At 48.1% G+C, this 12,363-nt stretch overlaps 2 protein-coding genes and 2 long non-coding RNA genes across 5 annotated transcripts in view; 2 read left to right on the top strand and 2 right to left on the bottom strand.

The window, feature by feature from the left end:
• Positions 1-4,009: 4,009 nt before the first annotated feature.
• On the bottom strand, positions 4,010-7,218 carry LOC143184581 (uncharacterized). 2 transcript variants are annotated; one of them, XR_013002782.1, is made up of 2 exons: positions 7,107-7,218; positions 4,010-5,298 (listed from the first exon to the last, which is right to left on the bottom strand). It is a non-coding gene; the product is annotated as an uncharacterized LOC143184581 (long non-coding RNA). The 2 variants fall into 2 exon arrangements; XR_013002781.1 differs by having other exon boundaries at positions 4,635-5,298.
• Positions 5,854-6,318, top strand: LOC143185229 (uncharacterized). Its single transcript, XR_013002882.1, has 2 exons — positions 5,854-5,966; positions 6,051-6,318. It is a non-coding gene; the product is annotated as an uncharacterized LOC143185229 (long non-coding RNA).
• LOC143184580 (uncharacterized) lies at positions 7,211-9,372 on the bottom strand. Its single transcript, XM_076386917.1, has 4 exons — positions 9,184-9,372; positions 8,495-8,755; positions 7,884-7,981; positions 7,211-7,348 (listed from the first exon to the last, which is right to left on the bottom strand). The coding sequence occupies exons 1-3, from the start codon at positions 9,268-9,270 to the stop codon at positions 7,934-7,936; spliced, it is 396 nt and encodes a 131-aa protein (XP_076243032.1). The 5' UTR covers positions 9,271-9,372; the 3' UTR covers positions 7,211-7,348; positions 7,884-7,933.
• A 1,631-nt stretch (positions 9,373-11,003) lies between these two features.
• Positions 11,004-12,363, top strand: part of LOC143185163 (TOX high mobility group box family member 4) — a 31,370-nt gene continuing 30,010 nt past the window's right edge. The window contains exons 1-2 of the mRNA XM_076387920.1: positions 11,004-11,142; positions 11,213-11,310. Of these exons, the coding sequence (XP_076244035.1) occupies positions 11,100-11,142; positions 11,213-11,310 (141 nt within the window). The 5' untranslated portion in view covers positions 11,004-11,099. The remainder of the gene's footprint in view (positions 11,143-11,212; positions 11,311-12,363) is intronic.

The following is a 12,363-nucleotide window of genomic DNA, read 5'->3' on the forward strand; positions in this document are numbered from 1 at the left end:
CGAACTTTTGATAAAGATTTATCTTGGAAAGATAACATGCGTTTTTTAAGATCTCCGTTCGCGTACTCGAGATAAATTAGACGATGTTCGAACAGCGGGCTTAAAGTATACGTATATTAGATAGACGAGATCCGTGGGTGGGTGGATAGGTGGTTCGTTGAACACGAAGGAAGAGTATCCGAGCTCGTATTACACATTTTTCAGCCGCTGCAGCGGGGTTGGGGGAGGGAGAGGAGGCTCCTCCCGGTGGAGAGGGAGCTGAGCCACGGAGGAGAACCGTTGTCAGTCCCTTTCATCCTTTTGAAATTTCATTTCGAGTTAAAGTATTTCTAGCTTTTTTCCTTTGAAAGTTTAAAATGAGAGTGGGTGGTAGTTGGTCGGCGGGGCGGTGGAAAGGAGAGGCAGAGAGAGGGCGATAAGGAGGGGAATGAATCGCTACTAGCCGAGCAACGCCCATGGTTCCTTACAGCTCGCGGCTCGCGCACTATGCGCTTCTCAACACTCTCCCAGCCACGAAACTTCGCGGAACGCGAACTATTTTTCATATTTTCGATAATCTCCAACTGGGCTGGACCAAGTGCCCAGTCACCTTGATTCTTGGTTTTATCTTAGCCTCCTGTACAGGACCCTCGATCCTCTTCTTTTCTACTTCCTTGGGAGACCAACAAATTTCCATTAGATTCTCCTCTCCTTTATGTTGATTTCTAGCTGCTGCCTCGCAGAATTGAAATACCCTATTCCCTCCATTTCTCACGAGAACTAACATTTCCATCTCTCCGGTAAAAGGAAAAGACACCGACAAAAATGACAAATAGCAGTTGCGACTGGTTAAATCGAAGAGATCGGGCAAAGCAATCCGCGAGCGACGCGAAACGAAACGGGGAAATGGAGGCTCGTGGGGGGATGGAAAAAGTTGGGTGAGCAAAGAAACGACGGTGGGGGAAGAAGGAGACGAGCCTCATATTTCACTGGAGTACTTCATTCGAGTTTGAAATTGATTTTGCACAGCGGCGGAGGAGGGAGGAAGAAGTCGATGTTACGAGGCTGGGAAAGCATGGAAACTAAGCGGAGCAACTGGCTGGCCCGTATCAACGACCGATCTCTAAATACAATGATCACTAAAGTACAATCGACCACTATCTTAACAACTAAACAACATAAAAAGAGAATCAATCTCATCGTTAAAACAAGAAGAAAAAGAATACACTAACAATAGACTAAACTACACTCATTGTCAGATACTGGCAAAGGGTGTAGGTCCACTCTGTAGGCCAGTGGATGGAACACAAAACCGATGAATGGTAAAGCAACCACAGTTAGGGATATCCTGTTAGAGACTCCAGGAACATAGACTCAGGAACCATGGATACTTAGTCGCGTTTAGAGATTGAAAATGATGGACCAGAGGGAGAGAGATAGTGGCTTAGTCCTCGCGTAATCGTCGATGAAGCCGATGGAGATAGGATGAACGGTGGTAACGGTAGCGAGTAGTGGTGGTGGTGGCGGCGGTGGTGGCAGCGGTGGTGGTGTTGGCGGCGGCGGCGGTCTAGGCTGGCGACGGCGTGGTCGATCGCGATGGTCGCGTGCTGGTCGCGTGCCGGAGGCGGAGCCAAGCCTCGACTCTCTCGCGTGCCACCTCCACCCTAAAGTTCGCGGTCCCTGTTGCACCCTCTGACACCCTCCCGCCACGGTAGGGAGCTCTTCTACTCGACGCGACGCCCCTCGGTACTCTTTGGTTCCTCGCGTCTCTCCCCTTCGCCCCGCTATCCGAATCCACAGTCGCTTCCTCGTGGGTTATTGATTCCCTCGGGTAGCCAGTCCCGAAAAGGGTGTTAAAATAGGATGAGGACCATCGAAAGAACGAAAGCGGGAAAATGGACGTGAAAGGAGTCGCGGCGATAGTTGGCCGGTGTATCAACGTTGATGCGCCCCAGGACCCTCGCCAGTCCCCTTTGACCTCCGGTAATCTTCGATCGCCGGTGATTCGTCTCCGATTTCCGTGTTTCTTCCGTTCCGAACTTCAATACGCGTGCCAATATCGTGGGAGGGTGAGATGGGGTGAGATGGTCGAAAAGGGGGAGGAAAAATCTACTCGATCCGATCGTCCCGTAGGAGAAGAGCTCTCAACACTTTCGCAACCTGTGATTTCGAGACGACAACATTACTGTTTGTGTAAAATTTTTAAGAAACATGATCACAAATTTTGATATTATAAGATTTTGATATTATAAGAGCTGAGAGTTAACCTTTTCAATCCTATCCGATAAATGTATTGACATTTTCGCTGCCCATCACGCAATAGCGCGTGGCGAGGCTTCTGCAACGAGTAGCCGACCACGTACTATCGCGTGTTAGATCTGTGTTTAGTTAATGGGAGCTGTGCGGCTGGCAGTTTGAGGATCGTGTGTCGTGGGTTGTCTTGATATGTATTACTACTTTACTACTCACAATCAACACCGAATAGGCTAAGGTTTCATGAGGCCTCGGAGCAGGCTAGAGGCGGGGCAAGTTATTACTATACTAAAATACCTATCTTCTATTTCTTGAGAAGATTTTGTAATGAATGACTACTATTATTTCTCGAGCCAAAGTAAGCATTAAAGCTTCACAGTAAATGTGATCTTTGGAGAAGACCATTAATAAATTGGAAATAAATTTTTTCTGAGGCCCCTTAAAATGTGAGGCCCAGGTCTACAGCCCCACCCCCTAGCCTCCTTCCACAATACCCCAGGCCTGGGAATGACGTAACTACGTTGCCAGTATTCAGCTAAAGACTTCAGAATCTAGAATGACGCAGGACTACGTTTCCCGGAAGTGTTAACAATTCCATCTCTGCAGGGCTGACGCAGATCGCAATTAACGAAACTCTCGCGTTAATCTATTAAATTTCCCCGATTCATCCACGGCATTATCTACTCATAAGCTCGTATCGAGGACGCTCTTCAATCTCGAAACTTTCGAAACCCTCGTCTCCCTCTTGTTTCAATCCTTTGTTTCTCTCGAAGATCAGTGTACGTATACACAATTTACACGCAAGTGTGCACGTATGCGGGCGCGCGCGCCAGGCGATATCGTTCTCTGTCCGTTCCTCTCCGCCTCGTCCTCTCCTTCTTTTCTGTCTTCGAAGCCCCGTCGTTTTTGCTTCGCGTCTCGTTCGTCGGAGAGCCGTAGTTCCATGCGATTCAGCGGCATAACCTATTTTACTTTCGAAAACTCAACGGATCAATACCAGCTGGGAATACGACGAAGACGTGCGACGCGGAGAGAATCGGGAACGGGGAAGAACGAGCGCGAACGATATCGTTTACTTCCAGCCCAGACTCGCGTACGAGACTCTGTTCGGCGGTTTCGCAAACCGATCGTCCCGTGGATCGGTAGTCAGCCTCCCCAAGCCTCCCTGAGGTCCAGACCGCGAAGGGGTGGCCCGTCGCGGGATCGATGGGGATCGAGTGGCCGATGGCAGCGACGGCCAGAAGGCAGCAGCCAGCACAGGGGCAGCCAAGTATGGGCGCACCATGCGATATCCAAATACTAGCGATCGAATTTTCGAAAAGAGTCTCGGGTAGCGGCACGAGGCCGTCAGCTGGCCAGCAGGAGACCTCTGTTTCTCTTCTTCTTATTTCCCCTGGATCCCTACACGGGCCCTCCAGTCTTCTTTTTTCCGTCGCTCGTTCTTTCGAGCCAAACGCGCCTCGTTTCTTTGTTGACGATGCTCGACGTTCAGGTGGACCCTGACTCCTTGCAGCGTTTCAAAAGTACACGCGCAAGATCGTCTCTACCTCTTCCTTTGTATCGGTTCTGAGTGGTCTTTCGATGTAGGCTCGCGGCTCTTTGAAGGCAAGATTATTCCGCTCACCTGCTCCAAATAATGCCAATATAGCGAGGGAATATTGTGGCGTATACAGCTCCTTGAGTAATGTGATTAAGTCACTACAGCTCGGGGAAAGCCAGAGGCAACCTGAGCAGAAGAAAAGATATAAATTGATATGTTGTGTAATAAATGATAAAATGCTAGCTTTTCTTTTAGATACTCTAAAATCTCTAAAATTGCTAGGATCTCTAAATATACATATACGTATAGAATTTACTCGCTAGAATCGCTAGAATCTCTAACATCCCTTGACTCGTCATAATCTCTAAATGTACATTACAGGCTGTCCTATGTGAAGTTTCGTTCCGAGTCTCAGTAGTCTCTTAAAATCTCGGGAGCACGTCCACCTAGAGAAGATGTATGACTATCGTAAGATGTCGCCCCCTTCCCTCCTCCTCCTTGCCCCGAAATAGAATAAATTCTATTTCGACACGAGCTACTAAGCTTCAAATAGACCACTCCATATACAGTCTCTCTAGCTCGCTAGAATCTCGCATACAGTAAAAAGCTTACGAAGAAAGACTCTTTGACAGATCAACTTATATGTCTATAACATTATTCTAAAATCATCCACGAAGCTGCACGATGACTCCATTGCCAGTAACCACGAGCTCGCATCAAGTACATCCCATAAAGTCCGACCATGAAGCCAAACGTTCGTTTAATCGCGGCACACGAGGTATTTCCATGCAAATTCGTATCGGTCGCGAGGCGCGGCGAGCTTACACCGTGATTAAGCAAAAGTGCTCGCGGGAGCATCGATTAGATCACAGCGGCGCGCGTTAATCGCGCTAATCTTCTCGCGTTCGACCGCTCGACCGAAAAGAGCTTTGTAGAGCAGCGACGCGCTCCTGTTCCGCCTGCACGGTAACGATGCGAAATTTCTTTTACGGGATTAGACGATGCTCGATTTAACCGTACAGTTCGTTTCACCGAGCCCGCTCGCCGAAGCGCGTCAGCGTCCTACGTGCCGCGAGCGTCGGCCACTTCAGCTCTTGCTTGACCGCGGCGGTTTACGACCGCTCCACCCCTCTTCCCACCTCACTCCCCGTCGCCCAGAGACGCGCATTCTCCGCGGCTAGGGGATCCCCCGCGACGATTCGATCGATCCTCGATCGTCGTCCTGGATCCAGAGAGAGCAGCAGGGAATTCGTCGTCGCGGGAACGACCTTGACACTGGCAGCGCGGACACTCGATACGGGACGGCGAGCGAGGAGGGTCGAGGGACGCTTCGGGCATTCGAAAAACGCGGCGAAGCCAGCTGGCGGCTCGACCTTTGCCCCCGGCTTATCGCTCGACGCTGAACTCGCAATCCTTCACCGCGGTCCGTCGGCTGGGTCCACGAGTCCATTCGAATCCTCCTACGCCTCCACTGGGGAAACTCTGGCCCCGGGATTAGCGAGCTTTCCTCCCCGACTGTACCAGCCCTGAAAAATCCATTTCGTTTTAACTTTACGTTCAAATTGAATGTTTTGTAGCTGTGTGTCGACTCGGGTGAAAGGCAGCTGGAAGGGGAGCGAGAGGCTCTCGCGAGAGGAGGAGGGCCCGCGGAGGGTGAGGAGGGACGGCGCGTGGGGAAAGGGATGGAAGTCGATGGAGGAGAGAAGACACGAAGAGAGGTGTTCGCGGAGGGTAGGTCTGGGTTCCGAGGGACAGGGGTACACAGTACCAGGAATACGAAGTACCGAATACGAAGACTGATCTATGAAGGTGGTCGAGGAGGGGGGTTGGGGGGTGGACGAGGGTTAGGTCGTATTCCGACCACCCCCTTCTCTAAATCACGTTTATCAGAGACGGATGGCGAGCGGCGCGATGCAGTATCGAAGGAGGCGCGGCCATCCGAGGAAGGAACAGGGGACAGGGGACCGTTCCTAGGGAAGACGGACAGAGACAGAGGGTGCAACGGGGAGGAGGTGGAGGAGGAGGACGGGGGGGGGTGTAGCAGCGAGCGAGCGAGTTGATAAGTTGTCGAGTAGCGGAGCGCGGAGGTGCGAGGCGCGAGTCGCGAGGTGCGATGCGCGAGGCAAGCGGCAAGAGGCACGAGGCCCCGAGTACGAGAAGGGTGAAGAAGGGAAGGAAGGGAGAGGAAGCGGAGGTACACGCGGATATTGATTCCCGTGGGATATGCGCGCGCTCGACGAGACTCGGAAATCTAAACGTATGTACGACGCTTTGGCAGACATACAGAAAGGGAGATATACGCGCCGCGCCGCGTATACACCCCCTCGCGGACGCCAGCGACGGGGAACGAGACGGGGGAAAGGCGATCCGAGGAGGAACGGCGAGCAAGGAACCCGAGGGCTCGCTGGACAGCGATAGGTTCCGATGGAGAGAGGAGCAAGGGTGCACCCGCGACAGGGAAATTCGAGGCCTAGATTTGGGATCGTTGACCCTGTGACTTACGACGAAGCTCTTTTCGGGATTGGGGACTGATACTTTGCGGCGGATTTTAGGTGTAAGAGGCGTATGCCTGGGGCCTGAGGACATACAAAAGAGTATTTACTTTTTTATATACGTAAAGGGAGACAATTGTTTAAGTATAACTAGATCGGTGTCCATGCGCGTTCCTATTTTTATACGCGGAATTAGGGAAATGGACTCGTTTCAGCGTTCAAATATTATAAAATGTACATTTATCTTTCGATTATTTCTACATTTTTCTATATTATCTAGGTATATGGATTCTCCCGTTTTATACGTTGAAATTTCTCATAAATGCATACAGATCCGCAGTCCAGTTATAACAGTTTTTTCAAGATAAAACTTTTATTAAGAGCAAACCTTTTCAATAATTTAACTCCTTTGCCATACTCATTAAGAGTCCCAAATTAGTATTACACCTCGGGCCTCAGTATACCTTAAAGCTCCGTTTACATTAAGCAACTTTTGATGAAGCAACCGAGTTGATCAAGTTTATCTGTGTAAATACAATTTAACGCATTCTGAATTAGAGATTTTATTAACACATTGCATACGGGGTATTTAAATAATTTAAATGCCTGTTCCCGGGGATTTATAGCCTTTTAATCTATCTTTTGCACTGATATATTTGACGCGTGAGAGAAGTGTATAGTGCGTTGAAACAAAACACGTGTTAAAAACGCAAAGTTGTGTCGCCCAACTTCCACGATTAAATCGTTTAACATTTTAACGTGTTAACATTCGTCTATTTTCGATCGGCCGACCAAAAGTTGCTTAATGTAAACGCAGCTTAATCCGCCACTAATCTACTTACTCTTGACAATGAGTACTCTTGTTGCTCGTAGTTTCACAATTCACAGCGAGATTACAAGGTGCAGTGGATGTATAAATGAGGGTGAATTAATGCATCGACGATTGCAGCTTCCTTCTTCCGTCGTTACGCAGAGAAGAAAGGAGATAATGTTCCAAAGGAACAGCAGAGGTGGTAGCCAGCTTGACAAAGAGGCACTGTTGCATTAATCTTTTCCTCTTCGCCACTATCATAAAATCCTTTCCCTGAAATGAAAACAATGTTAATACAATATTAATTGTTAATGTAGAGTAACATTAGAAATCTTGATTAAAAGATACATATTTCAGAGTAACGCATAGAGAATAATACAAGTCTCGTCGGTCGTTGACCCTCTGAGTGCTCACTAAAATCAGAGAATGTACTAAAACCCAGATCAACCTACTTTATCTATTATTCACATGCATAGCTTCTATTTACTATGACTAATATAAAAATTGACTACATAGGGAATACGCACTGGAAGGATTATGACTTACTTACTCAAAGATTTATAGACCATCCTGAGTATGTACTGACAAATTAGCAAAAGTATGCTATTTTCTAATATATCATTTAAAAAATTCATCATTTATCACTTAAAAATAGTTTACAGCGACAGATATATCAAGCAATCACCCTAATTTAATGTTTATTTCCTACATCCAATAGTTTCCAAGATATTCAGTAAAATGTATTTTTCACCCCCAATGGAAATCTGCTTTCAAGACACTCTTAAATATTTTCGGTTACTCAACCAACCTGCCAAGTTCCATCAAAGTCTGCGATTGACTCTTGGAGCTAGTCCCGTGTTAACAGGGGTGAACACGGAGAACCTTTCCTCCCATCAATGTCGTCTCCTTCAAAGAAATAAACCTAAGGTTTTACTGGCTTTAGAGTTCCAGAATGGAACGTAGGGTATGAATGAAGCGCAACCCTAGAGTCCGCGGTTATGGAGTATTCGTGACACGAGGTGCTCGTCGGGCGAACACCTCGGAGGGCCGGCGACTGTGGATAAAGACGGTAATAATAGTAGTAAAGTGGGCACGCGAGCGTGTCACGTTCAGCGGCCCGCTGAACGTGAATTTCAATCGGGCTGGTGGCAACAGACAATGGTAATGGGTAGTAAACGTGGTAGCCGAAGAAACCGATGCGTCTGCCGGTCATTTGGCAGATCCGATCGCTGTCGCCGCGGTCGTTACGATAATAACGAGGCGACGGGCTGGCGTGAATGCCGCCGCCAACAGGCAGATCCGCCGCGGCCGATATCCGCGTTCACCACTACCACTGGCTCCCCGTTTACCACCGTACCGAAATCACTACCACTATCTGGCATTGCTTGCCATTACCTACCACCACCGACCGCTACTTACCGCTACCGTTACCGCAGCTGACGCCACGGCTGTGAGAGACCCACGGGCGACTTTCATGAATGGAGCACCACGTGCGATCCACGTGACCGTTTGCGTTGGAACCGTGATTTTTAGCCCCCCCGACCGCCATCCGATCTTCCGGGGGATTTGTCGCTGGATTGGTCTGCCCAGACGGGAAGCCGGATGCACAGCGATCGCTCCGACGCCCGCCTTTCCCACCTCTTCGCGTCTCCCCTGCTGCGACTTTTCGGATCCAACTCCCTGGAAAAGCGAGCAATGGACGGTGAAAGTTAAAACGACGAGATGGAAAAAGGTGGCTGATTATGTGGCGGTGTTAGACACGGGTGATGTATGCTGTGGTTCTAAGGTAAGATTACTTCAGTCGCATGGTTCTATTTTTGAGTTTTTGACTTCGGTAGTGTCTTGTGGAGTTGTTTCTTGTTGAAACTTTATTTTTTAGTGAAGTTCTTTTAATGCTTTTCCTTCTTTCTGGAGATATCGATGTCAATTCTGTAATTTAGATTTTAGATCTTAGTTAAGGTCTTAAGTTGAATTTTCTGAAAATGTGACATAGGCTGTTTTGCCTTACAGTCACAGATATGTAGTTATTAGTAAAAAAATTAAGGAAGGATTCTTATTTAATTTTTTTTTGAATAAAATATGAAACAAAAATCGCAATGTGTACTTACAGAATGATCTAATATACATAACAAATGTATTGTACATCCTTTTTTCCTGGCTCTCAGAATTAATCTTCTTGATGGATGCTGGGACATTTTAAATTTGACTTTTCTGTAATATTCTATCTGCGTTATAAATCCTTTGCTATTTCTTTAATTCCTCGGAATTACTCTTCCATCTTCTTCCCCTCTCACATCTGAGATCGTCTACAAGACAAGAGATACCTCCTTCAGATCTATATACCATTAGTCAAATTAAACATTTGTAACCCAGTGGTTTCAGACTGAAATCACATATTTTATCTTATTATCACGTGTTTGAGAAAAAACCTTAAAGAAACAGAATTTCTACTGCATTTTCCATTTCCACATCCTGGGCCACAAAAACCTGAATCTCATCAAACACAAAACCGAAACAAAACATAAGAATAGCTCTAAAAGCATTGTACCTAGAACACCTAAAGGCGAATTAAGACTTTTCCTTCTGGATGATCATCGCGAGTGATTCATCCCCAGTGAAAACTGTAAAAGTGAATTTAGACTTTTCACTTCAGATAAAGCGCAGCTAAAAACAATATTCACACATTTCATAAACCATCCTCCAATGCTTCCCCAAAATGAAAAGCCTAAATTCGGCAGAACGACTCTACAATAGTCCATTCTGCATATTCACAGTATCACTCCAACATTCTCCCCCACCACCTCCCCCAAATCAACAGCCCACAGTTACCATATCATCATTGCTCAAGAAAATTCTCCAGAATCGATCCCATCAATCCCGTTGTTCCCAACATTGTCGCTCCTTATCTCGATCTCCAGCTAAGAAACTCCCACCTAGATGTAAGAAGATGAGGATCCTCTACATTCTCCACACAGAGAACGTCAGAGTTACAGTAAGAGGGGAGCGAGTCGCGCGACAGAGACAGCTAGCTCTCCCGTTACCACTACCAGTGTCACCGTTACCTCCATCCTCCTCCACCACCTCCTCCTCCTCCACCTCCCCCCTCGCCGCCGCCACCTGCGCCCCCACTTCTGTCAGAGCCACCACCAGCGTGTCCGACGTTGACGCCGGCGGCGGCGTCGGCGGCGTCGGCGGCGGCGGAGGCGGCGGCACCACCGACGTCACGAACGTTCTCGTTGCTTTCGCTCTCAGCGTGGACGTTGCCGTAGCCGGTAGCGGTGCGCAGTCGGTGGTCGCGGTCGGCGTTAGGTGGTTAGAAGGAAACAGATTCGGCCAGTGGAGCAGCGACGCCTGCGGACGGCAAACGCGGTTCGTCCACGTGCTCCGGCCTTGCCGGCGGGAGCGGAGAGAAAACCGGTATCGGGAGGAACGAGCATAGTCGGTGGACCCTACGGTTCGACGGGATCCTCGGTCGGGCTAGAGATCGGATCGGTACGAGCGGCAGTAAGCAGAAAGGGATACGCGAGTTTCTCTGGTACACCTGTGCTCCCCGCGTGGATACGAGGCCTTGGTACAGGGCCAGCCCGAGGCTACCCCATGAAGAGATTAGAGGTGTCGTCGGGGACCAACTCGAGACGCGGTCTCGCGGAGGATAGGGCAGTGCTTACGCGTGACGGTCGATTGAGCATCGTGGATATAAGTAGATCTGGCTAAATCAGACGGAGATTTAGTTTCGTGTCGCTGTTACAGATCGGTGTATGCTCCTAGGATCGCGCCGCTAGGATCGGGGCCCGAGTGAATCGCGTATGCGCGCGGTGGCTGGCGCGGGCGCGCGCGCCCGTTTTATCGATCGGTCGAGTCGATCCAGGATCGGCTGTTTGGATAGGGAGACTGACCCGTGAACGAAACGACCGATCCATTGAGGTAGATCGCTGAGGAGGAGCGGTACTGTCGGGCTGGTAGTAGATAGCAAGGGGCGCAGGGCGGACAGGGTGATTGCAGCCGCAGCTGGGCCCACGGGACGATGAGCGACGGCATAGTCGGTGCAATCGCGATCAGTTTGTTCGGTACTGGCTCGCCGCGAGACTTCTCGCGTGATCCGCCTGGTGATTTTCATTGACGGAAGAATCGTTCCAGGCAGCGACAAGAAACGACGGGACAGCATGGACGCCGGTTACACGATTCTTGGCAACGACGTCGACGTCTACAGAATGTTTGACCAGTTCTCTTACAAGGTCAGTCCCTTCTAACGCGATGCTTCACCTTCTTTCACCGCTCGCCGTGCATCGGTTCCTAAAACAGTTTCAGTAGACCGTTGCACTTACAATTCTTTTAACATTTTTCCGCCCTGGAACTCTCTATTATTTTAAGCCTTTGCACTAACAATTTTTAGAAAATTTTCTGTCCAAGAGTTTCCTATTATTTTAATCCCTTATACTCACAATTTTCTTTCTGCGAGCTTTCTATTATTTTTTCCTTTTGCATTCACTATTTTTTGAAAATCTTCTTTCCAATAACTCTCTATTATTCTAAGTTAGTTTAAAACTGTGAAGAATACTAATGTCGAGTCACACTCGACACAGGAGTGCATTAGTGCAAAGGGGTAGAGATGCTCTCTTATGTGTTTTCATTTCCTTCTCATTTTTTCAGCGCAGACATCTGGAATATTAATACTTGGATTAATTTTTGGATCCAAGAATGTAAGAAGTGTTTTTAGTCACAGATCTGTCGAATACTGAAGTATCGTCTCGATATAAGCTCGGGGCTCGAAGCTCTAGAAGCTTAAAGAACATAAGAAATTTCTTGCTAGAATAAATTTTCGGATTGAGATCTAGAGCTTCAATTTTCGAAGCCAAATATTCTTTCAAGGAAACCTGAGTCTACCTTCGAGCTTCTATCGAGACATACCTTCTACTATCATCATTTTTTAGGCTCTTCGAAGGATTCTTAACTTCGTGAATTAAGATATATAAGAAGAAGCAGCATGATTTATGGAATGATTGAATGCTAAATGCGAATAGTTTTATCTACTAATAGAGTCATTAAATCGTACCATAATTGAGCACCTCTGTACCTCTGCGTTTTATCGCCAGCCTCCACTTCTCGTAATGGAACTCTTCATCTCTTCTCGTCTTCGGAAAACGCGAGTGGCCACCTGTCCAAGGTAAAGAGTCGCGTTCACTGCATTTTCACCAGGCACCACCTTTCTCCGCGGCCGTTTCAGCTTTTCATTCGTCGTCTCCTCGATTAAAACAAAAATGAAAGGCGGACGTGCTGGCAGGCGGTCA

Source organism: Calliopsis andreniformis, chromosome 10, assembly GCF_051401765.1.
Source record: "Calliopsis andreniformis isolate RMS-2024a chromosome 10, iyCalAndr_principal, whole genome shotgun sequence".
NCBI lineage: Eukaryota > Metazoa > Arthropoda > Insecta > Hymenoptera > Andrenidae > Calliopsis > Calliopsis andreniformis.